This window comes from Gadus macrocephalus, chromosome 4, assembly GCF_031168955.1.
Source record: "Gadus macrocephalus chromosome 4, ASM3116895v1".
NCBI classification, from domain to species: Eukaryota; Metazoa; Chordata; class Actinopteri; order Gadiformes; family Gadidae; genus Gadus; species Gadus macrocephalus.
In genome coordinates, this window is record NC_082385.1 from 10,221,717 (window position 1) to 10,247,499 (window position 25,783).

General features: G+C 45.7%; 2 protein-coding genes and 1 long non-coding RNA gene across 3 annotated transcripts; 2 read left to right on the plus strand and 1 right to left on the minus strand.

Moving 5' to 3' along the window:
- The first annotated feature begins 394 nt into the window (after positions 1–394).
- c6 (complement component 6) lies at positions 395–13,671 on the plus strand. The gene is made up of 18 exons (XM_060050114.1): positions 395–512; positions 948–1,180; positions 2,120–2,276; positions 2,717–2,861; positions 3,195–3,339; positions 3,660–3,801; positions 4,274–4,435; positions 5,463–5,706; positions 6,281–6,403; positions 7,438–7,604; positions 8,007–8,232; positions 8,683–8,851; positions 9,142–9,253; positions 9,350–9,482; positions 9,960–10,157; positions 10,662–10,749; positions 11,143–11,384; positions 13,315–13,671. Exons 2-18 carry the CDS (start codon positions 1,029–1,031, stop codon positions 13,503–13,505), a joined length of 2,796 nt encoding a protein of 931 aa, XP_059906097.1. The 5' UTR covers positions 395–512; positions 948–1,028; the 3' UTR covers positions 13,506–13,671.
- Positions 13,672–13,856: 185 nt separating this feature from the next.
- On the minus strand, positions 13,857–23,422 carry c7b (complement component 7b). Its single transcript, XM_060050115.1, has 18 exons — positions 23,307–23,422; positions 23,006–23,067; positions 22,573–22,648; positions 22,255–22,396; positions 21,659–21,800; positions 21,210–21,348; positions 20,749–20,877; positions 20,325–20,568; positions 19,709–19,822; positions 19,155–19,321; positions 18,261–18,477; positions 17,623–17,794; positions 16,995–17,082; positions 16,541–16,673; positions 15,791–15,985; positions 15,396–15,492; positions 14,664–14,833; positions 13,857–14,392 (listed from the first exon to the last, which is right to left on the minus strand). The coding sequence occupies exons 1-18, from the start codon at positions 23,310–23,312 to the stop codon at positions 14,214–14,216; spliced, it is 2,472 nt and encodes an 823-aa protein (XP_059906098.1). The 5' UTR covers positions 23,313–23,422; the 3' UTR covers positions 13,857–14,213.
- Positions 23,408–24,243, plus strand: LOC132456000 (uncharacterized). The gene is made up of 2 exons (XR_009525369.1): positions 23,408–23,522; positions 23,657–24,243. It is a non-coding gene; the product is annotated as an uncharacterized LOC132456000 (long non-coding RNA).
- Positions 24,244–25,783: the final 1,540 nt, after the last annotated feature.

A 25,783-nucleotide genomic window follows, 5' to 3' on the forward strand; every position in this document is an offset into this window, starting at 1 on the left:
TGTTTCAGGATCAATGCAACAAAATAAACAATGCCTCTTTGTTTTTTAAAGCCAAAAGGACTTTCTGAATAAGCAAGTTTCTGACATCATCAATATCAGCCATAGTTATCAGTCCCTATTTAGGCCTATAAGGGAGGATGACTAGGCTATACACTAACCAATGTAGTAACTACAGCAGTAGAGAATCAAATCCTCACAAACATGAAACGTGGTCCCATTAATAGCACAATCCTGACCGTATTCCTCCCTGCTGACACTTGGAACTGTCAAGAACTATCGGCCTTCTGAGGAAGTCCAGTCGAAGAGCCTTCCCGTATAAACCCAACAGATAAGAAGGCGGTTGTGCAAGATGTTAAACATTTTGTCCTGATCCAATGTCTTATCCGACGTGGGAGAGTTTTCCCATAAATAGCTAAACTCTGACAAGTTCTTGAGATGGATTGCTTAGTGTTTCAGCTGAGGCATTTCAACTCTCCAGTGTCTCTACAGTGTGGGCCCACACCAGTCCTTCAGTGAGTATGCATTTGGTTTTAAAGAGGTTGCTTTCACCCCATATTTTTAATAGTATTACTTTCCATCTCATTCATAGCTAAGCTTAGATCCACTCTCTATGGCAATCGTGTAAATAATGCTGACTTAAAATAAATTAATTGGAGGAATGTGTGAAGTCATTGTCAAGCGTTTGCTAGAAAAACTTGGAAATCAGAGTTTAACAAATGGTAACAATTCGGGCATTTATACAAATAATACATTGATTGTTAATGTACTGCATTATATCACAGTTCTATTAAGGATAATATCAAGTAATTTTTGAGTTTAACATTTTAAAGCTGTTCTTCTCTCCATCTTCATGTGATGCATATTATCTGTGAGTATGATTCATAACTATTTTTCCAAAACTCAGAGCATTCAAATAAACAGGAAAAAACGTACCTTCTTTCTCCAAGAAAACACACGGTAGAGTAGAGTACAGTGCAGTGACTTCAAGGTTCCCGTTCTGGTTGTAAGCCAGTGGTTAGCCGGTTTCCATGGCCGCCCTTGGCACTTCCCTGGTGCTGCTGCTGCTCCAGATCCTGGCATGTCTGTCACCAAGTCTGGCTTGCTTCTGCGAACACTACCCCTGGGCCAGTTGGTCCGCCTGCTCCAGAACCTGCAATTATGGCACGCAGCTAAGAATCAGGTACGTACACGTAGACATAGACATTTGACCAAATTAAAGGAGAACCAAGCACCCTGGGGCCGCTCCTTTAAATTCTGGCCGAATGAAATGATTGGAGGAGCGTATTACAGACCTGCAACCGCCACAGATATACTTTTTCAATTTATTTTTTCAATCTATTAATTGCTTCTGCAATGTAAGAAGAAATTAAACAAATATGACAATGAATTGTTTCCTAAATAAATTGCCTACCCTAGCTTTAATCACCAGGTAAACGGTCATCCATATCAGCAAATCAGAGGGGGCACATGCAGTAGCACTTGTTTAACCTCTAGAGGGAGTTATCTAAAGGTACGGCCACACTGAACGCGTCACGCGCGTTAGAGGCGTTGAAAATATGCATTTTTGCATAGGGAACCATGGTTTAGGTTACACGCACTAAAGCAAATGCAAACTAATGTTTGCCATAAAAAAATTAATTGTATGGCCATATACGACAGATTGAGGCCTTGCTATAAAAATGTCATTAACGTCAGAGAATATATAGCCTATAGTACATATGAACACATATTTATTTTGAACATGTTTAACTCTGGAAAAAAACATTGTGTCATTCGAAAAACATATTACATAGCTAGAAACATAAAACTGCATTATGTTACTTTTCTACTGCAGCTATTACTCAGAAATCAAAATCTCTGACGTTTTAAGATTGAATAACTATAAATATAGTTATAAAAAGCAGTTCGAATCTATACATGTTAACGGTCGTAGCGAGGCACGTACAGTAACAGCAGTTCTGGTTGGGGAACATTTCTGAAGCTTTGCATCGTTTTCTTTTATTGTTTTTTCCCTTCAAATTTGACAATAAAGGAGCTTGATTATTGAACTACCCCTTATCATGTCATATTGTTTTCTGGTCAAACAAAACTAACAAATGAGTGCACGTTCCTTTGGCAGGCAATTCAACTATGATGCCTATTTCTGGAAGAACAGCTGCAATCACTTCTGCGAAAAGTACGACACGCGAGCTTGTAACCAACAGTCCTGTCCGATCTCATGTCTGATCACTGAGTTTGGAGAATGGTCAAAGTGCTCGCCCTGTGCAAAGAAACAGGCAAGTACACGCACGCACACACGCACGCACGCACGCAGGCACACACGCAGGCAGGCAGGCACGCAGGCAGGCAAGCGCACACACACACACACACACACACACACACACACACACACACACACACACACACACACACACACACACACACACACACACACACACACACACACACACACACACACACACACACACACACACACACACAGGATTTCGTCCCATCCCAGCAGGTCTTTCCAGGAGTGCTCTTTCTTGATAAACCTGACAAGGCTATTTGTCCAAGGCAGAAGGCCTACCAGATGATTTGCATCACAGTCGTATACGTGGCTATGTTTCTGCACAACTGATGAAATCAAAAAGTGGACAGAGTGCAGAGAACCTATTAGAAAACGGAAACTATCGCGTCGGTTTGATCGTTTTCTTTCGCTGTTCCCGCGTCGTAGCTCCGCACGCGCTCCGTCCAGCGGCCCTCCCAGTTCGGCGGGGAGGCGTGCAGCGAGGTGCTGATGGAGGACCGGGACTGCCATCCCGACACGGAGTGCCGCATACCGGAGGTCAACTGCAGAGAACAGTTTAAATGCGACAACGGTAGGCCATGTGAAAGGCTTACAAAGCTATCAACGCACGAGCAGACCAACATATAACGTAGTCGGCTACGCGCTGAGCTGAGGTTAATGAGTTGCAGTGTTATCCCGGCCTCGGCCTCCCGCCAAGCAATTTGTGAAGAAAGTAGGCCTATTTGACGACGAAACATATAACGGAATCAGATATCCCTCCATCGTAAGTCCCTCCCCCTTTCGCCGCTAAACCCATTTAACTGAAAGTGTCTTCCTCTTTCTCGTCTTTCATGTGCACACTAACTTACTAGTGACTCATAAGTCATCTTATCGTGACGTTGTATTTATGTCTCACGCACAAAAGGCCGCTGCATGAACTCAACGCTAAGGTGCAACAACCAGAACGACTGCGAGGACAACTCCGACGAGAGGGACTGTGGCGGTGTTTTCAAGCGCGTCTGTCCCAGAGAGATCCGCTTGCCGCCCGGGTCCGACCTGGTCGCAAACGGGTCAGTGAAGATAGGATCATATGATTGGAATCTTTCAAAGTTATTTTGTTGTTTTCCATGTTGTTCTCTAAATTATTTTACTTTAAATAAGCTGCCTCAACATTGTAGAAAGCAGCCTATCTAAAGTCGGAGAAATATGTAGTAGTATGTTTAATTGAAAAATGTCGACTTTTCAATAAAAGTCCAATTTATTCGGTTTTGTAATCACTTCAACCTGATATTCACTCAGATCCTGCCCCCATAGATAATCTCCCTTTCCCCTGCAGACTTTTCTCTAGCTCCCCTGTGTGAATGACTGTGGGCATGTGGCGTGTGTTCAGGTTTGATGCCATGGCAGAGGCGTCCCGGGGCCAAGTCCTCAACAACAGGTTCATGGGGGAGGGTAAATGCGATGTGAAGCGGCCCCGTTCTGTCCTGCTCTACTACCGCATGCCTCACAACTTTGAGGACTTTGAGATCAAGGTGAATCACGCGTACATGCGTCGACATCTCCCTCTATGCCTCTCTCTCTGTCTGATTCCAGCATTGTCCCGCCTCGTCCAATCAGTCTCATCCGCTCCACCCAGTTGCACCAATGGGAGCCATGCTGGCTAGAGCATTTTAACACTGCTGTTCTTTTCGCTGGTTCTCCCTCTGCTTCTGTTGAATCACTGGAAGCCTCTCGCAAGTTTTGCATTTGCGGCGACATACTTGACCTATCCACCACCATGGCTACCTGCCCAGCAAAACTGGTTTCTGGGAGTCAATGTTGGAGCGTTGGCCAGTAGGGGATGCTCATCTCCTGGCCAAGAGTGCAATCTTTCCGAGGACAACATTAAACCTTTGGTTTACCCTGATTTCCTTTCAAGTGCCTTGAAAAGCGTGATATCCATGCAATTGACTATTATAAAGTTGTCCACTGTTTGTGTGTGTATGTGTTTGGATATTTTTAAAGGTGGGAGTTACTGATGACTTCCTAGAACAAGCCCGGCCCCTGAAAACGTCAAAACTGGATGTGACGAATTCAGGCTCGGCTTCAGACTCCAGTCTGAGATTCTGGTATTTCTTCAGGATGAGGAAGGCTCACCAAGAAGTCTTCAAGGCTTCAAGGCAGAAGGCACGCAATCCCGCACACATACACCTGCGCACACACTGCGCATGCAAATACACCAGTGGCAAACCATAAGTTCACTTTACCTTCCAGTGGAATTGAATACTCTGTACATTACGTAGGATGCACTTTACATTTGTGATTGGTAACAGTATGACAGAAGGAAGTTCTGTGTTATGAGCAACTTAACACACAAGATCGACAAATATTGAAAGCTAATTTCAGCGATTTCCTGTGACCCCATATGCAAATAAGGGGACCCCTTCTTGGCCCCCGACCCCTAGTTGGGAACCGCTATTCTAATGTTCAGTTTTACCAAAAAAGATATATTCCATTTGATACTTTTATCCAAAAAGTCCAAGTACCACGACATTACATCTTTGTACGTCGAGATGGTGAAGAATCGTCTTCTTCATGTGCACGCAGTGGCTCTCGTGGGGCTCCTCCTAGCTGAGTACATTTATACAGCGCTCAAAGCGCATTACAATTATTGCCTAACATTCACCCATTCATACACCCATTCACACAAAAGCGGTGTTCACCATGCCACGTAACAGACAGCTTGTTTGGAGCAGTCAGGGTTAGGCGTCTTGCTCAGGATGAACTCAGCACTCACCTAGGAGGAGCCGGGAATTGACCTACCAACCTTATGATTTGTCTGTCTACCTGCTCTACCTCCTGAGTGTTGAGGTGTTCATATACCAGCTGATCCCGACCAGCTGGCTGGCGCCTCGCGTGGTTGACACCGCCGTCGGAGTAATGTTGATTGTGAGCACCCTCATGTGAAGTGGTTTGAGTGGCCGCATCTCAGAAAAGGGCTATAGAAATGCATTCAATTCACCATTTACTTCCTCTTCTTCTCCCTCTCCTTCTCCTTCTGCCTCTTCTCCTCCTCATTCTCCTTTTTCTCCTCCTCCTCCTCCTTCTTCTCCTTCTTCTCCTCCAACTCCTCTTGCTTCTTCTCCTTCCTCTCCTTCCTCTTCTGCTCCTCCTCCTCCTCCTCTTCCTCACCGGGGGTGGTCCTGCTCCTCAGGACTCCATCATGTTCGACGTGCACCAGGTCCTGCCCGTGGCCACGTTCAGAGTGCGGAGCCCGCGCGACACAGTCTTGTCCGGGCCCTTCCTCCAGTTCCTCAACGCGCTGCCCCTGGAGTACAACTACCCGCTGTACCGGGACATCTTCCGGCGCTTCGGGACCCACTACTACAGCTCTGGGTCGCTCGGGGGGAAATACGAGATGATTTACCAGTACGACACGGAGACGGTCAAAAGCTCAGGTGGGGAACAGCTGTGAATGAGGAGGGGAAGGGAAACAGATCTCCTTGATGGTTGCAGTCACACACCCCTTGAAGAATCACATAGTTTTCCCAATAGAGTATAAGAGAGTATTAAGAGTATTGTATTATAAGCTGCATTGCTAAAGGAAAAACTGGCATTCCTATTTACGGATAAAAGGGTATCTAAACGTTGATTTCGATTCCATTCCTTAACACGTTGAACCTTCAACGGAACCACATGTTATTGCATGTTTGTTTTCTTCTGCCCTATATCTACTACAATACAATAAGTAGGATGTGAGGAATTGTAAAGTAGGATGTGAGGAGTTGTACAGTCGGATGTGAGGAGTTGTAAAGTAGGATGTGAGGAGTTGTACAGTAGGATGTGAGGAGTTGTAAAGTAGGATGTGAGAAAGTGTGGAGAACTCACAAATGTGTAATTGTTTAGATGTATGTATTTAAATGATTGCACTCATTCCCGTGTGATATGCACTTTGTTCATGAATGTTGTTCATCCCAACTTGGCATTGTCGTATATTGTCTGATGTCTTTATTTTTTCTTTTCCTCCTTTAGGAGACATAACACATGAGTTTTCTGAATGTATTCGTAAGGAGAATTTAGAATTTTATTTTTTCTACACAAAGTACACACAAAGTACAAGGTGCACAAACACCCTGATGACACAAACATACAAAGGTAGGTTATAGATTTATAGATTTTAATTATTATGATAGGAATTTATAAAGATATTTATGAAATAATACAATAAAACATTCAATTGTTCAAGCCATTCAACCTTGATGGTAGCCTGGTCCTACCAGACTCTCGTACTTCAATTTATTTGCACAGAGAGTCTGGACCTACTCAATTGACAAACGTGAACTCACTTGAAGGCGGGTGACTGTTGAAGTTTAAAACTATTGGATTTGCCCATAACCAATCGCTAACGTTTGGCCGGGAATCACGTTGCGCGCAGGCTGTAAACAAACCAAACACCGTGTGTGAAGATGTCTGTCAACGAGAGCTGACTTTAACGTCATTGTTCTCAGCCACTCCCTCTGTTCGCTGATTGGACACAGAACGAGAAAACCAACATATGCCTATACTAACATACCGCCGATCAAGACCTAGTACTGAAGGGAAATCAAAATTGAGCGGAAGTACCTAGGCGGGCTACCTTGATGGCACCATGAGATAAAATGGACTCATCCCATATTTGTCTTATAGTTCTCATATTCACCACTTATTCAACAAAAATATGTTCTGTTATGCACCGCTTGCGATTTGCAGTGTTCATAACGGTACGATTTACCCAATTCAGCACACATTCACAATGACAGAAACAAAGGATATGCCGGGAATTCCATTTCATGTTGTCGTTGAAAGAAGTCAGAAAAAACTTATATCAACAATGTTTGAAATACAGTGTACAACTCAGTGTTAAAGGATATTACCGGTCGAGTGATCAACTATCCCTGCCATCTCTTCTAGCTAGTTTTTGGCCAGAAAAACCGTGAATTGGCATACAAATGCCTCACCAAATTGCTATAGTGCTATTGTTTAAATTGCAAAACAAATTGATAAGGGCAAATTATATCGGTTGCGGCTCTGCAAGTGAACCCTGAAGAGACGAAACTGTGATTTGATCAGCCAGACTCTCACCCTCCGGGTGAGTGGCTGGCCGTAGCCTTGATAACATATCCCCCCCCCCCCCTGCCCCATCTCCCTAGGGTCTTACATGAACGCAGCCAGGAAGTCTTACTCCCTGGTGCAGGGAGGACAGACCAGGGAAGCAGCTAAGCTGGCTTGGCACAGTGGCGGTGTCAGGCCCCCTAGGGCGGCATACAACAATTGGACTCAATCGGTCATCCAAAACCCTGTTGTGGTGGATTATAAGGTCTGGACTGGGTTTATATGTAATATAATGTCAATTATTTTAATATTTTGACACATATTTAATATTTAAAACCCTGTCGTGGTGGACTGTGCGAGTGTCTCTGCATGTGTGCCTGCATGGCTGCGTGTGTGCCTGTGCCTCTGCGTGTGTGTGTGTTTGTGTGTGTGTTTGTGCCTCTGTTTGTGTGCCTGTGCGTGTGTGTGAATGGCTCTGTGTGTGCCTTCGTGTGTGTGCATGTGTGTGTGTGTGTGTGTGTGTCTGTGTGTGTGTGTCTGTGTGTGTTTGTCTGTGTGTGAATGTGTGTGAGTGCCTCTGTGTATGTGCGCGTGCGTGTGTGTGAGTGCCTCTATGTGTGCCTGTGTGTGTGTGTGTGTGTGTGTGTGTTGGTGTGTGTGTGCCCAGCTGCGGCCCCTTGTGGAGCTGGTGCACGGCCTTCCATGCGCCGCCACCAAGCGGCGTCTCCTTCGCCGCGCGCTGGTGTCCTACCTGGAGGAGTTTGACGTGTGTCAATGCGCGCCGTGCCCCAACAATGGGCGGCCCGTGCTCTCAGGGACCGAGTGCACGTGTCTGTGCAAGACGGGCACCTTCGGCCCCAACTGTGACAAGAGGTCCCCGGGCTACACATCAGGTGGGCGTCCCTCACCCCCTCCTTTCAAGGTTCAACCAATGGGAGTCCTTCTCCACTTCTTCACTTCTGCTTATGTTTTGATGTATTATTATTTATTGTTATTTTGTATTTTATTTCATGCTTATATTACTGAATGCTGTTTTCTTGGGACCTTCTTGTATGATTCTGAATGTAAACAAATACATCTATGTGCCTTTTTTTTGTGTGTGCGTGCACGTGCCCGTGTGTGGGAGTGTGTGTGTTTGTGTGCGTGCCCGTGTGTTGGCGTGTGTCTGTGTCTTGGTATGCGTTTGCGTGCATGTGTGCCGTGTGCATGCGTGTGTGCGTGCGTGCAAGCGAATGTGTGCCTATGTGTGGGCGTTTGCGTGTGTGCCCGTGTATGCGTGTGTGTGTGTGTGTGTGTGTGTGTGTGTGTGTGTGTGTGTGTGTGTGTGCGCGTTGTGCCAACAGAGGGCGTGGACGGCTCCTGGAGCTGCTGGGGCCCGTGGGATGAGTGCGGAGCCGCCATGCAGAGACAGAGGACCCGGCGGTGTGATCACCCCGCCCCGCTGAGGGGGGGGCTGCCGTGCCAGGGGGCCAGGGTGGAGAAGGAGCCCTGCCACATCTCCATCTTCCAGACGTAGGCCCAGGGAATGGCTGCAGTGATGCTAATATCATATTGATAATAATACATGGGGAGGGAGGGAGGGAGGGAGGGAAGGAGGGAGGGAGGGAGGGATGGAGGGAGGGAAGTAGGATGGAAGGAAGGGGAAAGACGGAAGGGAAGTAGAAAGGGAGAGAGGGAGGAAGGTAGGGAGCAAGGAAGGAAGGAAGGAAGGAAAGAAGGGAAGACAGAAGGAAAGTAGGGAGGGAGGGAGAGAGGGAAGTAGGAAAGACAGAGTGACGTGTGTATTTGTGTTCTATCTGAAGGCAGGCTACATGTGACAACGATGACGACTTCACGGTGGGCTGGATTGATGAGCTGCCCCCAGGGGTGGTGGGGTGTTTCAGACCCAAGAGGCCGGACAACAGCTACCTCCTGGTGAGTCACCCCGCCCCAATGCCCAGCCCAAAGCCGATGCGCTATATTTTTTCTCCCCCTGTTTGACTTTGACCCTCGTCGCTCTGACCTCCTCAGAAAGGGAAGCAGTACTACGAGGTGGGGGAAGTCGAGGAGTTCCGGTGTTTCACGGGCTTCGAGAACGCGGGTTCGCCGTTGATCCACTGCCTTCCCGATCTCACCTGGCCCCAGCCCGCTGGACAGTGTGTCAGTAAGTTGGGATCGCTTCGAACAAATGTCTTCTTTGTGCAGCAGGAACACTGTGTATCGATAAGGCTCGGTCCTTTCGGCAGCCACCCGGGTTCGATTCCATCCTGCGGTCATTTGCTCTCTCTCTCTCTCTCTCTCTCTCTCTCTCTCTCTCTCTCTCTCTCTCTCTCTCTCTCTCTCTCTCTCTCTCTCTCTCTCTCTCTCTCTCTCTCTCTCTCTCTCTCTCTCTCTCTCTCTCTCTCTCTCTCTCTCTCACAAATCATGCTGTGGATTGCAAAAGATATGAACCTTATGCTTATGATGTGCTTTCTAATGCATACGTAGCATAATCCTTTCACAGGTTTGACACAGGTTCCGGGCATAATTACGACTTGGGCTGTCATTATTGGGGTGGGCGGGTCTTAAGTTGTGATCGGGCTGGAAAACTCTAAACCCCCCCCCCCCCCCCCCCCCCCCCCCTCCCTCTCCCGCCCCACAGGGATGGTCTGTGCGGCTCCCTCCAACATACCCGAGGAGCTGGAGCTGTACCCCAACAAGAAGGAGTACCGGGTGGGAGAGTCGGTGGGGCTGAACTGCAAGAACGTCAACCAGGCGCCCGCGCCCCTGGGCTGGTTCAGGTGTACCGTCGGCCTGCTCTGGGTCCCCGCGGTGCCCGCCGACCTGCACTGCGTGGACGGTAACCGCACTCGGATCAGGGCTTTGAAGCCCGGTCCATCCTGATTTGTGACCCGATTACTGATTTGGAATGACGGAGAAAGTAGTGATTTTGTGTGGCCGATGATTGTTATCTGCTTATAAAAACAAAATGCTATTTTTGTTTCTTCAAACAAGGATGTTGTTTGGGAGATATTCCACGTTTATTGGTTGGAAGAATTTTTATTTATTAAAAGGTGACATATTATACCACCAGGTGTGAGTGTGATAAGCCGTTTTGAAAATCTCACACCTGGTGGTATAATATGTCAGCTTTAAATATCATTTGGTTGATGTTTTTTATTTATTCTCTTAATTTCGTTTTGCAACAATACAACGACCTCGGCGCTAAAAGCATAACAACAATAAGCGTCACAACGATGATGTAAAAAAAAAGCTTGCTTGTAACGATAGCCTATGAGCTCCTTAGCTGTGTGTCCCAGCTAGCTAACATCCGTTTGTGCCATGTCACTGTCTGTCCATTTAGTAAGACCCTACGTCCCCGAGAGGCGATGTGGCCCTGGAGAGGTGCGCCGGGGCCCCGTGTGTGTCTGTATCGACCGAGTGTCCTGCATGTGAGTTTCACAGGATAACAGACAGGAACAAAAACACATTGCTTTATCACGATTGAAAGCGGATGGCGTGCTGTTGAATAGATTGTGTGTGTGTGTGTGTGTGTGTGTGTGTGCGTGTGTGCGTGCGTGCGTGCGTGCGTGCGTGCGTGCGTGCGTGCGTGCGTGCGTGCGTGCGTGTGTTTAAAGCAATTAAGTGGTAGCCAGGGGAGGGGGATCAAGCTAAACGTATCTACACTTGTGTAGCCCCTAACATGAACACAACATACGCATAAATACAATCAGTAAAATATCAATTCATCATTCATTGTTGTGTATCTGTTTTGGACTACGTCCTGTGTGCATACCTTTGACATAAACGTCCGTTCAAGTCCTCATGCCCCCTTTTTCCTGCAGTTCCTTCCAAGAAAACCTGTGTGCTCTCAACACGGAGCTGGACGCCCTCGTGCCCATGTCCATCTGTTCCCTCCATGCCGCCCGTTGCCACGGCGACCCCTTCTTTTTCGCCAACAAGGGACAATGCGACGACAGCGCCGCTCGCCTGGACCTGGTCAGGTTCCGGGCCCGCATGGCCAATCGCAGCGCCACCGCGGAGCCGTGCGGCGAGGACGTCTGCTACGAATGGGAGACCTGTGTCGGTGAGGCCCCGGCCCTGTCATCGCTATGAAGGAAGCGCTAACATCGCGTGGGAATCGAAAATGATTATGAGCTGTGCCAATTTGAAAAGGAGGGTAAAAAGAAGGAGAACCGCTACTGTCGTGTCGGGAAATAGTTGGAACCGCTGTTTCCAACTATTTCCACACCGAGAAATGATGCAAAAGGGAGGAGGAGGGGAGGGAGGGAGGGAGGGAGGGAAGAAGAGGGGAGGGGAGGGGAGGAAGATGCAGTAGTGGAGGGAAGAGGAGGGGAGGGAGGAGGAGTGGAGGGAAGAGGAGGGGAGGGAGGAGGTAGGGAAGGAGGAGTCATGGAGGGGAGGAAGGAGGTAGGGAAGGAAGAGGAATGGAGAGGAGGGGAGGCCGGACTCTGATGTCCCCTGTGCAGCTGTGGCGTGGTGTGGGGATTTTTTTGGAGGAAAGTGAGACAAAAACCTTTAATCAACATGCTTTTTTGAGGCTTGTATGTATTAAATGTAACAACAAGAGCCATTTGAGCGCCCGGTCATTTTACAAGGACTTACAGACGCCTGTAATCTGACCGACAAGACACGACACAAACCCTCTCTCTTTCGCTCGCTCGCTCACTCACTCACCCACCCAAACACGGTCCTCCTAAATATCTTATTAAATTATACATGTTATACACCCGACCGAAATGCACAACTAGCCGCTCAATGCCCAATCCAGATTCGACAGTGAATGAAAGAAGCGTTCATTCACAATATAATAAGTAGGCGTTTTACGTAGGATATTTCAAGTTTCACGTTCACGTGTAACACGACTCACACAATCAGTTGTATATGTGCTTGACATACACACATACTTTCTATCCTTTTCGTTTAAAACTAGGCCAAATGTTCCTTATAGAACACTACTTAAAATACAATACCAAGACAACCCAGAACAAGCGGCTATAAACAACCACAGCCTGTTCAGGTGAGCCTATACAGCTACTATCCCTGGTGCTGATTCTCAGCATTAACAACCGCGATAAAACAACAACTTCAGTGGATTGACCAATGCAACTTATTCCTGGCAATCAAGGCACAATTAGCAATATAAGAACATAACAAATAACACATAGCTACACGTTCAGGGAACAGTTAAGCTGCACCAGGAGAAGGAGTGTCATGACGGTTCACGTTGACGGTTCACCAAGGGATGCCACCCCGGGCTGGCTTCCACGCGGACTTACAGTGTGCAATGTCTTGTTTTACCGCATATGGAGTATTTAAAATTTAGAGGGCCGCTGTTTCGCGCATTGTGAAATGCTCAATGAGAGGATAAAATGGGGAAGAAATGACGGCAACACAATGCTTAAGAATTACCGAAACTGTTAATATTATATTTTTTATTGGATGAAAACTACAGTCTAAAAAACAGGGCCTCCGGGAGAAAACGCCACTGCTGTGCAGTCCTCTCTCATATTAGAAAATAGCCGACATTGGCGGTTCCTCTTTAAACATAGCCGTTGTATTCTAATGCAACAAGTACAAGGAAGTAGTTGCTTTATCAGCAACAGCTTTCTTGTATGTGTATCATCTCTTCTAGCTCGAATGTCAATGTACTTGTGTCATGTTTGTTGATGGTATGTTCATGTTTGTTGATGGGGAAGGGGTTAACCTGTCAATTGTTAGTGCTTGGCATTTGGTTCGATGCACATCCTTACCATACCGACAGAGCCATATTGGTTCTCCTTCCTCTAACAAATGTACTTAATGAAAGTCGCTCCGGATAAAAGAGTCTGCTAAAGGCCCTAAATGTAAATGTAAACGATAATAACCAATGGAAATATACCAGTTTCACCGAAGACAAACGAGACAACGTGCTATCGAAGAATCCTGACTTCAGCGCGTTCCTTTGACTTTTTGACGTCACCCCCTTTCTCTTTCCTCTTCCTGTCTCTCTGTAGGCTCGTTCACCGAACCTCGCTGTATTTGCCGCCTTCCCACCGAATGCCCCCGGAGCAGAGAGCCAATCTTCTGCATCAAGCTGGTTGCCAGCCAACGGAAGAAAGAGATCAGCCTTTGCCTCATGGGTGTGCTGAAATGCTCGTCGATTAAAATAGAAGTGCTCTACGAAGGGCACTGTGAGGCGGCTTGAGTCCACCGCAGCCTTGCCTTTTCTATGAATGACAGTAGATATTAAAGATGGAGTATGTAACATTTCAACTAGCTCATAGCATTTAATAACCTGGACATATCTGTAGTCAATGCTGATCGATAGTGATTTAAAGGCTGTTATCAATTAAAAAAAATCCTGTAACTGATTTATTCTACAAGTAAGAGAGTTTAATTGTAATTTCCCCTTTGCAATATTTTCACATGATGCTCTTCCTCAACCCGCTGAACGTGTGGAACTATTCACAATGACAATTTATCATACATGATTTATATAGATATACATATATAATCACAACTACAAGATGGACTACAAACATGGAAGGGGTCTGAATGATTTAATCAAACTTTTATTTGCCCCGATGGGGGATTTGTCATTAACAACAAAAAAACGATTTGTAACCCCGAAACAGATAGATGCACCCGCTATAAATATGATAACCCCCCCCCCGTCCCAAGAGTCCAGTCTGCCCAGTCTGTCTCTTTGTTCCTAACTTGTGTCTTGGAGGGGGGGCTGTACAAAAAACTGTTTCCCTATTTAAATGTCATGGAAAAGAAAATAAGTTTGACAATACAAACAAACGTAAATACTACATACATACAAACATACATGCAGATAGACATACAGACAGACGCACAGACACACAGACACACAGACAGACAGACAGACACACAGACAGACAGACACGTGTCAGTCTATTGTGGGACAGTCGTCTATGCTGATCACTGTGACCTGTTCTCCCGCACACTTCCTAGCCCCCGCCTCGCACTGCGTCATCGTCACGGCAACACTGGAAGCTCCGTGGCGGACGCACAGGTGTGTAGAATCCTCTGCACATTCCGCAGGGTTCTGACATGTGCACCGCCCCTCTGAGCGTGGGGATAAAACAGGGATCATTCATTTATTATCATGATTATTATGGTATAGCCAGTGGACATTCAATCAAAAACCACACAATTCACACAAAACCACACAATCCACACAAAAACCACACAATTGCACACCCATTCTGTAATTGTGTGGTTTTTGTGCATCTGTCTTTGTGTATCTGTGTAATGTGTTTGTGTGTATCTGTGGTCATGTAGAGTCTACATGACCACAGATACACACACACACACACACAGGGTTCTGCAAACACACCTTGACAGATTTGGCCCGGCGTGTAGTGTGTAGCGCTGGCCGGCCACACACACTCGCCGTCGCCGGCCAATGACAAGGTGCGGCCCAGACACCTCATCGCCCCGAGCTGACACACACTCAGCAGGCGGGTTCGGCTCGCCCCCAGGTGAGCGCACAACAGCAGGGACGGCCTGTTGAAAAGAGAAATACCACGTTGTGCATCGAAACGCCACAATCCAGCGATGGGGGAGTTTCCCCTCGGTGCTTGGGACGCAATTAACAATGTTTCATGTGACGTTTCAGGTACTTAAATGTTCAAGCCGCCATCTTGATAAATCATGACGATGAATTCTGGAATAATAATGTCATCATTCTTATCGTAACGGTGAAGAAGCAACAAAGATGGCGGCTGGGGAATGCGTGACAATTTCGAGATCCCTCCTATAGGCCCTCATCACAGAGGTGTAGGGGCGACAACAGCTGTAGTTAGCGGTTTGCCCTCTGTGGGCATGCTGTCATGCACGGCCGTACTGTTACACCTCTGTGATCAAGGCCTGTTGTTTTGTATCATTGTGTGATTTGTGTGTTTTTCTTAAACCACTGGATGGAGCCGAAGGCCCGTTTTCCGCCTCATGGAATGGATCTATCAAATCAAAGGGTTAGGGTAGAAAGAACTATTGTCGTGTGCTAAAGAGATCGGTTCTCGCCCATTCCTAAATAACTTGTCTGTCGAGCGACCGTAGCGCTACTCACGGGCACTCGAAGGCCATCCTGCACACACACTCTGAGGCCCCCTGGGTCTCCCACAGCTTACAGCCCAGGTCCGGGGGAGGGGTGGGTGCTCGCGGCACTGCCAGGACAAAAGAAAACACAGGTCATTCATCAGTTCATTAAATAAGTGACGACAGAAATTATTTTTGTCGCAAAGAAACGTCTATCAGCCTCTTACACTAATATTTGCACACTCGTATGCATATGATCTCAAATGCACACACACACACACACACACACACACACACACACACACACACACACACACACACACACACACACACACACACACACACACACACACACACACACACACACTACAGCTTTGCAAATGGAGTTCATTTTCTGACCGATGGATGAGGTCTGTGGTTCCAAACCTGGGGTGCACTTCACGTCTCCGGCCAGGAAGGGGGACCAGTGGAGCCCGGGACTGCACAGGATCACGGGCTCATGGGCCTCCAGCGCCCACCCCTGGGGACAGGACAAGGAGACCCTGTCTCCGATCTCATAGGTCGCTCTGGCGGGCGTGGCGATGACGTTGCCTCGTACGTGCGGGGGGTCACATGACGCTTCTGTTGAGGCGGCGAGGTTAGGTTTAAAATTTGATTTGGAGCATTTAGCAGACGCTTTTATCCAAAGCAACTTACAAACATTCACACACCGACGGCGGAGTCGACCATGCAAGGCGACAGCCAGCTCGTCTGGGGCTCTTAGGGTTAGGCCTCTTGCTCAGGCACTCAGCTAGGAGGAGCAGGGGAGCGAACTAGCAAACTACCGGCTATCAGCCAACCCTCTGTACCTCCTGAGCTAAGCCGACCCAGAAGTTGTCTTTATTTTCCTTTTACAAAACCTTTCAGCTGTCAATATTGTTTGGTGTAAGACGTCAATATTGCACAGACCCTCCTTTAGTATTTAAATCGATGTAATTTAAAGAAATGACATGACAACTAAAAAGGGAACGACAATACCACGTTAGGAAGACTGAACAAAATGTAACTTGTGAGAAGAGAAACCTTAAAGAAGCGTGCACAGGTAAGCTGGAAGGACAGACAAACAGGCGGAATGGGAGCGCATAGAGCTGTCCGTAGTGGAGAACGAGTACAGGTAGATCCCGGAGGATCACTCACTTCTACACTGCATGGGTCCAGTGGTCCAGGTCATGTTGGGGGTGCACTGAGCCAAGGTCTCTCCGACTAGGTAGTGGCCATTGATGCATTGGTATTCTATGCTGCTACCCACCGCATACGCATCCTTAGGGTTCTGCGTTTCCCAATAAAAAAAACACCATAAACAACATGCTTCTTCACATATAGAAAAACGTTTAATTATTTCGTCTTATTTTAATGTATTTTATTGCATTGTACCATCTTGTTATGTGTTTGTGTGTGTATGTGTATGTGTGTATGTGTGTGACACTGTGTGTGTGAGTGTGCCACTGTGTGTGTGTGTGTGTGTGTGTGCGCGTGTCACTGTGTGTGTGTCACTGTGTGTGTGCGCACATGTGCGTGTGTGTGGGTGTGTCACTGTGTGTGCGTGCATATGCATGTGTGCGTGCGTGATGCAACATAAGGTGAGTCTCACCCGGATGTATCCGTTCAGGAGGTTAGGAGGTGTGCCACATGTGGGCCTCATAGGCATAGACAGACCAAAGCATTGGGGCTCCATCATCCTGAGATAAAGTGCAATATAATACAAATGACACATTAGTAATTACGGTAATAAACACTGTTGTATTGACTCGAGGTCTATTAGTTTATGTATTTTTTTAAAACCAGTAAGCTCCGCTATTTTTTTTTTAACCAGTATCACATCTTTGGGAGATTCAGATGTCTCTCTTACTCAGTCACTCACTTACATTGTGGGCTTGATATCCCTACATCCAACAATAAGTTGGAGATTCTTATTTGGTTTTGTATCGGTGTGATGAAAACATTGTTCATTGATCCACACATACAATAAATGTATGTATGCATGTAAAGAATTTATAAAAATGTTAAATATTTATGAAATGAATATGTAATTGCGCCTCTTAAAATGCATTTGTGTTATTTAACAGTATGACACTACACAGTAGCATTTAATAAAATGAGCATTGAATACTCTCCCATATCTGTGTCTGTGTATGTTTTTGTTTGGGTGTTGTGTGCGTGCGTGTGCGTGCGTGCGTGTGTGTGTGCGTGCGTGCGTGTGCGTGCGTGCGTGTCCGTACTTCAGGTGGTGGATCTCTGGGTCCTCACATGGTGTGCGCTCAGACGACGCTCCAGAACACGGAGAACCAGAATGAGAGCGGCTGGGGTTGTCACAGCGCCGGACCCGTGACCTCTCACCTCCTGAACAGGCACCCCAAGACGACCAGCAGCTCCAGCTGCCATGGATGGCCTCTGAACGGTCAATAACGTTTGGTTAGATTTAGATTTATTGCTGCACAACTTCGGACAAGGACCTTTGAGGATTTATTTTTTATTTTATTTATTTTTTCTCGCTAAAAGTTTTGCGTAAACTCCGTAAGACATTAAGCCTCGAGTACATCCTGTCACTTCATGTACACACTTATTGTAGGCACTTAATCTACATTGCACTTATTCATAGTACTTAATTGTGTAACATCTGCCGTAGCTGCTAGCGTTGCTGTATACGGGGAGTGGGTTAGCCTAGCGATTGCTAGTACTTGCACTTGGCTCTATGAACATATTTCCTCTACTGACAGCGATATATTGTTTCACTTCTTATGACAAATGCACTTCTTGCAAGTCGCTTTGGATAAAAGCGTCTGCTAAATGCCCTAAATGTAAATGCAAATGAGTTCATGCAGTCCGCAACAAGTCCGAGGCGACCGCCTCGTCCCACCTGCCACGGGGCCTTTCTCACACTGCAGCCCCGAGGTGCTGGGCTGGCAGACGCACGAGCACCCGTCGGCGGAGAGCAGCGGCCGGCCGTTGTTCCGGCACGGCTGGCAGTGGCACGGGTGCTGCTCCGCCAGGTACCGGGCGGTGGCCTGCCGCAGGTTGAGCCTCCGACGCCCGGCGCACGGCACCTCCTTCACCAGCTCATACAGCGGCCGCAGCTGGGGAGACACAGGGCAGGGATTGGTCGATTCGCTTTAATAATAATAATAATAATAATAATAATAATAATAATAATAATAATAATAATAATAATACACTTTAATTTGAAGTTCTTTCTCTGAACTCAAGGGCAACGTACAAAGACACACAAACGTCATTAAAAAGAAGCAAAAATACGATAAAGAAAAAGAATAACAATAGTAAGTGACATAGCGATTGGCATCAGATGGAATAGGCCGTTTTAAACAGATGTGTTTTGGATTGTGATTGAATTGGGGGAATGGATCGATGTTTTTGCGAAAAAAAGAAAGAAAGACGGGCGGAGGGGACAGACAGGTGGGTGGAGGAAGATCATTATGAAGGAGCGGGAGGGAGTGGGAACATGGAGGAGGTCGGACATGCTTTTGAAGGATGTAGGGACAGGGGCTGGTTGAAGAGAAAGGAAAATCACGGCATGGATGCAAGCAAAGGAGATGCAGAGAAGGCCTCTGGGAATAAGAGTGCGAAAGGTCAGAGAAAAGGGAATGAAGTCACAAAGAAAGGACTATAGACAGAGATGATAAAAAAAAAGTATACAGGATGCATGAAAGCAAAGGCTGGTATTAAAAAAGAGGCCCAAGTCAGGTTTCTGCAATAACATCGGGGAACATGGTTGGCGACAGGGCGTGGTTGGTACCTTCTGGTCGATGACGTCCGGGAAGTCTTTGACGGAGGAGGCCCAGTTCTCGTACATGGCGCCGTTGGCCTCGGGGTCCTCCACGTCCAGCACCCCCAGACCACTGATGAAGCTCGCCGCCCCGCCCACTATGTTGGTCTTGACGCGAAGGGTGTTTGTGTTGTGTCCTGCCGACAGCACAGTTCAAAACACGATGCAATGTCATACTTATATCATATAAATATGGTTTTAAAAGGAATATGATTATATATGATGGAATTAACGAAAATAGAAGTTATTTCATATATTTGTATAGAAAATAGTTATTTCTCTCTTTCACTCTCTCGTGATTCAGAGGGCTACGTTGGCATTGAAAAAAATGCATTCACATTGTCAAAGCACAACCAATTTAAGTTAGATACAAAATAATAATTTTGTTTATTTTATCATTAGTTATGATTAGTCATCATTATCATAGTAAAATAGGCAAAGAAAAACTTAGAAATACGGTATAATATCAATAGAAGTTTCACTCTCTCACACTTCCCCTCTGATACAACGATAACATTACTCACCACCGCTGGATGTGAGTGAAGATGTCAGTTTCTCGCAGACTGTTTTGACTTTTTTCCGAAAAAGACGACGTTTCACCTTCCTCCAACACCTCTGGTAGTCCGTGTCCGTTGTGCCTTTTGAAGACGCAGTCACAGAACAGATGTTATTGTATTTGAGCAATTTTGTTAAATACAGAAAAAAGATTGGAATTATTTTTGCCCTTTTTTTCTAATCGCCATTATACGACATTATAGCACACAACCCATTACTATACATTTATTACCGTTTTGAACAGATACATTTATAAGTTAACAAATTCCATCCATCATATTTTCAACTAAAGTCATTTTGATTATTAATAATAATGAAAGAAATATGTTTTACTTTATATTTAGCAAAACCCAAGGTCATCATAACAAGTAAAAGTGCATAAAGTGTGTTATAGAATAGTTCAGAATTCTATTAACACGGTGTGAGGTGGATTATTGTCACTGAAAGCCCTTTAACCGTCCATTTATGCTGTCACAAGGGGGTGACCACCTAGATGAATCATGGACAGAGCGACACCTCATTCATCAGGGTTGTCTCTCCCACTTAGTGACATCACAAATGGATTAAAAAAAACAAAAAACCTACTTGTCGATGCAAGTGAATCCCGGTCGAACTCCAGTAGGGCCTGGTACTGTCCTCCCAGGCTGCCCTCGGACATGTAGTGGCTTCCGTAGGTCTGCAGCAGCCTTCGGTAGAACGGATACTCGTAGTCCAGCGGCAGGGAGGACAAGGCCCTCCAGAAGCCCTCTGACAGTGTGAGGTACTGGGGCGCAGTGTTCTGGAACTGGGCGAGCACCACTTTGTTCTTCAGGATCAGGAGTCTCTTAGCCTGGAGGCGACAGATGGTGGATGACAACGTATGTTCGGCATGAGTCGCCCGATCAGGACAGATTCTGCTCCATGGGAATGAGAGTCTGAGAGTGCTACTCTCTCACTATCGGGAAGAATGATCATTATGACAATGTTCTAGCGGAACGTTCTAGAAGAAGGGTCTCGCAGAGCGGTGTACCTTGCCCTCGCTGACTTCTTCGTGAAAAGTGATCCGGTGGTGCTCAAACAGGGCATTTTCTTGAACATGAAGCATGTAAGACCAGGAGCTCTCGTAGGATTCATCTGACCCTTCGTTGTCAACTTTGACCTGTACGAGTGGCCAAAAGCAGACTGTAAAACACATTTTAACTGCAAAGCACATATGGGAGACCACCGAAGTGAGTGACTAGCTGTAGGCCCCTCAAGATAATAATAAACAAACCATCTCCCTTCCATAATGGGAGGTCTTACAGCAGTTTCAAGAAGCTACAGGTTAATTACTTTTAGAAAACTTTTCAACCAGTTTTACTTCAAAAGATCCACCTCCAACAGTAAACCTTGTTATTTACTTTGCATTTAATATGGAAATGTCATCCCAGGTCTGTTCAATGAATTTGCAACAAATAACCAGCAGATGGCAGGATATTGTGGTTTACTTGCCTCAAAGTTATACGTGATGAGGCTCTGTGGCAGTCTGTACAGGAGGTTGTTGTCTCCGCTGTACACCTTCCTACATTGTCCCCCAAAGCTCAGAGTGTTTATAACTGCAGCTCTCAGCTTCCCAGTCAACAAGTCGTACCTGTTCACAATAAAAAACAAACAATATTGTTGAATTCAACTTTGTGTGTGTGTGTGTGTGTGCGTGAGTGCGTGCGTGCGTGCGTGGTTAAAAAGTATAGCTTCCTTGTTAGAAAAAAAATTGGGTAACATAGACCTACACAAAACGTTTCAAATGTATACTAGTGTTTACTTTCTAAGTTCTATTCTACTTTACATTGTTTAATTTCCCAAATATAATGGATATAAACCCCAAAGCATTTTATTCTATTCCATTTCACCAACTGCCTTTGTTTGTGCTGTGCACAATGCATTCTGGGAGTTCTGTTTACCCTTTGCCTGTTAGGTCAGAGTTGGGGGGAGTTTTGTCCATGTCACAGACGTCATCACTGCCCAGTGCACAGCCTCTCTCATCGAGGCCATCTTCACAGTCTTGGTCCCCGTTACACACGAGAGACCGACCAATACACTGGCCTGCAGGAGGGACACACACACACACACACGCACACGCACACGCACACACACACACACACACACACACACACACACACACACACACACACACACACACACACACACACACACACACACACACACACACACAGTCATCTGTGACCTCTTTCTTGCATTCCAAATCCATTCAGTGTCTACTGCAGCGCCGAAGCCATTTTCCACTGTCAAATTCCACTTGTGTTTAGTGAAGAGATTCAAGGCCATATAGCCGTTAATAAAAATATGTTGCCCTTTGTTACTTTTCCAGTGGTAAAAATAAAGGATGCCCTGAGGGGTTTTAAACCACAGCCACTTCCTTGCTATTTACTTACACCCTCATGCCATTAACATGTTGTATACATATTACATTCTCCCGGACAGGCTGAGAATGAAGCCAGCGTGACACTGAGCATGTATGTACTGTAGCTCCACGTACCTGAGGTGCAGCGGAATCTCGCCCCGCAGTTCGTCTTTAGCGGGCACTGTTTACTTGGCGGACACGGGAGCACATGCTCAGCCTCTCCCAAGCACGGTGCCCCTCCGTTCTGGGCAAACCTCAACACAGGGCGAGATCGTACCTGAACACAAACAAATGACAACACCACAATTTAAACCTGTTGCAGCAGCCGAATTGTATCTTAGCATCATGTAGATGGTTTAAGTTGCTTCGTGGGTACATGCATATTAACGGCTAACGTTTAGGTAACTGCTAACTTTAGGGCTGCAGTTGCAGCCTCCTCCTCATCATCATTACCTTTGTTTTCGTGCAAGCGTCACATTGGGACCATTCCCCGTATGGACCCCATTGGCAGTTCAACGGCCGTTGACAACTAAGAAAAAGGGAATTAAAGTAGTTTTTTTTTAGCTTTTTAGCTTTGTGCATCCATGTTTGTGACGAGTGTGAGTCAAAGTGAAGTGCGTTTGTACAGCCCTTATTCCTATTGATAGTCTCACTCTCAGGAGTCTCACGAGCATACTCACTTAAGGAGGCCAGTGCATGGAAAGTCAACGTCAATGTTGTTATATTCATGTAATGGGATGTATTAGGGCTGTGCTAAATGCCCTCAATGTAATGTATTATCGTATCATATTCAATAACATGACGTGATAAACATCATTTGATATTAAAAACAGTTTGACATTTGACAATACTACAATACAAAGTCAACAAAGTTGGGTAAACATACCAAGATGGATGAGGACCAAAGAGCAGTAAAATGTAGGACAACAAACCAATTGAAAAGTAAGCCTGTGGTAAACCCCAAAACAAGAAAATGTAGGCTAATTAAGGATACATGTGACAACATGAAGAATGGTTATTTGATATGTCAGTTTTATCAGCAAAGTAAATGTGAAGGACCTTAGCCATTATCAGAAAACAAAAAAACATGAACAAGTGCAAGTATACGCGTACAAAATACTGCATTGCAACAAAATAAGATAAACAATGACCCATATGCTAGAAAATAAGACATTTGGTGGTTTTACCTGCATTGTGGGCACTTTGAAGGCAGTTCTCACGTGGACTGACAGAGAGGACTTGGGCTATATAACTGGGGAATATTGAGTTGCTCAATAGCTGTGTCCAGGAGTTTCTCCAATAAAGCAACACAGTGTTCCACTGTGTTTCGTCATTACCTGACTAGAATGGATCAAGACCTTTTCATGAGTCACAGTGAATAATTAGAGCGGCCTCCGTGTACTGTGAGTAATGCGACATCATGTTTTTTTCTATTCTGTCCAAGCTTAGTGGGCAAGTATGTCATTGTGCAATTAATACTTTTTGGGTCAGATTTACTGGAACAGTAAAGCAGTGTTTCTGTTTAACCCTCTCTCAGGCACCAGTCCACTGCCGCCCAGACATACGGCCGCACAAATCTCACACCCGATGTCCCTTTCTCCGGACGTCAAAGAACGTTCACGTAGTGTTTTGGGGAGACTGTCAAACACTGGACTTGACTCCTGTTTTCTATTACAGTTACAGTTGAGAGTTGTTTGACCTATATGGATACTCTCTGTTGGGACTTTATTGAATTGTGGGTAGCTAAAACATACAATATGATCATGTGATCGGGACCTGTATCGTTATGTTTTGGGGTATTTTTGCACTATTGATGCTACTGGTGTTGAAATGTACGATTATTTTTGCATTGATTGCAGTGTTGCCACAGTTACCTTGAAAAAGTAATCAGATTACTGATAACCAGTTACTCCTTCAAATAGTAACTTAGTTACTTTACTGATTACTTGATTTTAAAAGTAACTAAGTTAGATTACAAGTTACTTTATTAGTTACATTTAGCTGTTGCCAACACTAACCCCCCCCCCTATCAACAACACACACACACACACACACACACACACACACACACACACACACACACACACACACACACACACACACACACACACACACACACACACACACACACACACACACACACACACACACACACACACACACACACACACACACCACTCCATCGCTCTCAACATCAATCGGTGATCCGGTAAAAAAAATAGTAACGCACAATGACTTTGATGAGTAACTTTAACCTGATTACTGCTTTGGAAATAGTAACGCGTAAGATTACTCGTTACTGAAAAAAGTGGTCCGAGGCCAGTAACTACAGGCATCACTGATTGATTGTCTATATATATGAAAAAGAAATGCAGCTCTGTACACACATGATACATTATGACTACAATGAAAAAAACCGGTAGTCATTCAGTCAGGAAAATATAAATCACTACAACTCCAACAAATTGAACAAATATCTACAGGTAGGCCTATACACTTGCCGTTTACGTCCATGTCACATATTACGGTTTAACCATTACCCTTTTACGTAGGCCTGTGTGTGTGTGTGTGTGTGTGTGTGTGTGTGTGTGTGTGTGTGTGTGTGTGTGTGTGTGTGTGTGTGTGTGTGTGTGTGTGTGTGTGTGTGTGTGTGTGTGTGTGTGTGTGTGTGTGTGTGTGTGTTTACTAGTTGATGCAGGAGATCAGTGCTGGTGCAAAAGTCCCCATGGCCCCATGCCTGAATCTACATGCCAAAGACCCAGCTATTTGCAAACTCGTCTGTAAATTTGCAAAAATGGAGCCGTACCACCAGATGTGCTACAATCTCTTTTGATTAGCTTATTCTGTTCACATGTAAGCAATGAAGAATGGTTAATCATTCAGTCACATTGGGCCAGTTAATTGGCCTTAGCTATATTGGATATAGCCTGTATGATTTTCTTGTTATGAGCGAGCAGACTGAAAGGATAGCTGCACAATGTGCTATTTGTGGTGGTTTCTAATGGGTAATCACTCCTAAGAGTCAGACCATGTGAAGACCTGGGATTGGTTAAGATGATCTATATCAGATCAACAGCGAAAATGCAACACTCACATCGCACATCGTTCGGGACACGGTAACCTACCGAAAGTCTGCCAACTTTCACAGCTGAGACCGATCACAAACTGCTGATTTTGATAATCAAGAAGAACCTAAATGAAATGTCTCCTAGAAGCTTCGGAGGTATTACCTTGAGCTGATATACACAACCCAAAAGGTGGAAACTGATCCATTACATCTTCATGACAAAGACTATCTTGTGGTGATAGATTACTTCTCAAACTATCCTGAAATATCACAGCTTTCTAGCCCATCAGCTAATTCAGTGATGCCACACAATTAGCTGATGGGCTAGATTGTTTTCTGCAAGGCATGGGATTACCCAATCTGGTGAATGACAATGGACCGCAGATCCTCATCTAGCTTTATTGAGCACCATTGGTGTATGGGGCCTCTCCTGCCGAGCTGCTCATGGGCCACAAGTTGCGTGAAACACTGACACATCTTCCAACTGGAAAGGACACGTGAGGACTGATGAGAAACAGCGACAGCTCAAGCTGAAACCGAGGAATAACTATGAAAAAAACGCCAGGAGAGCTCTACAGGAAAATGATGCAGTGAAAA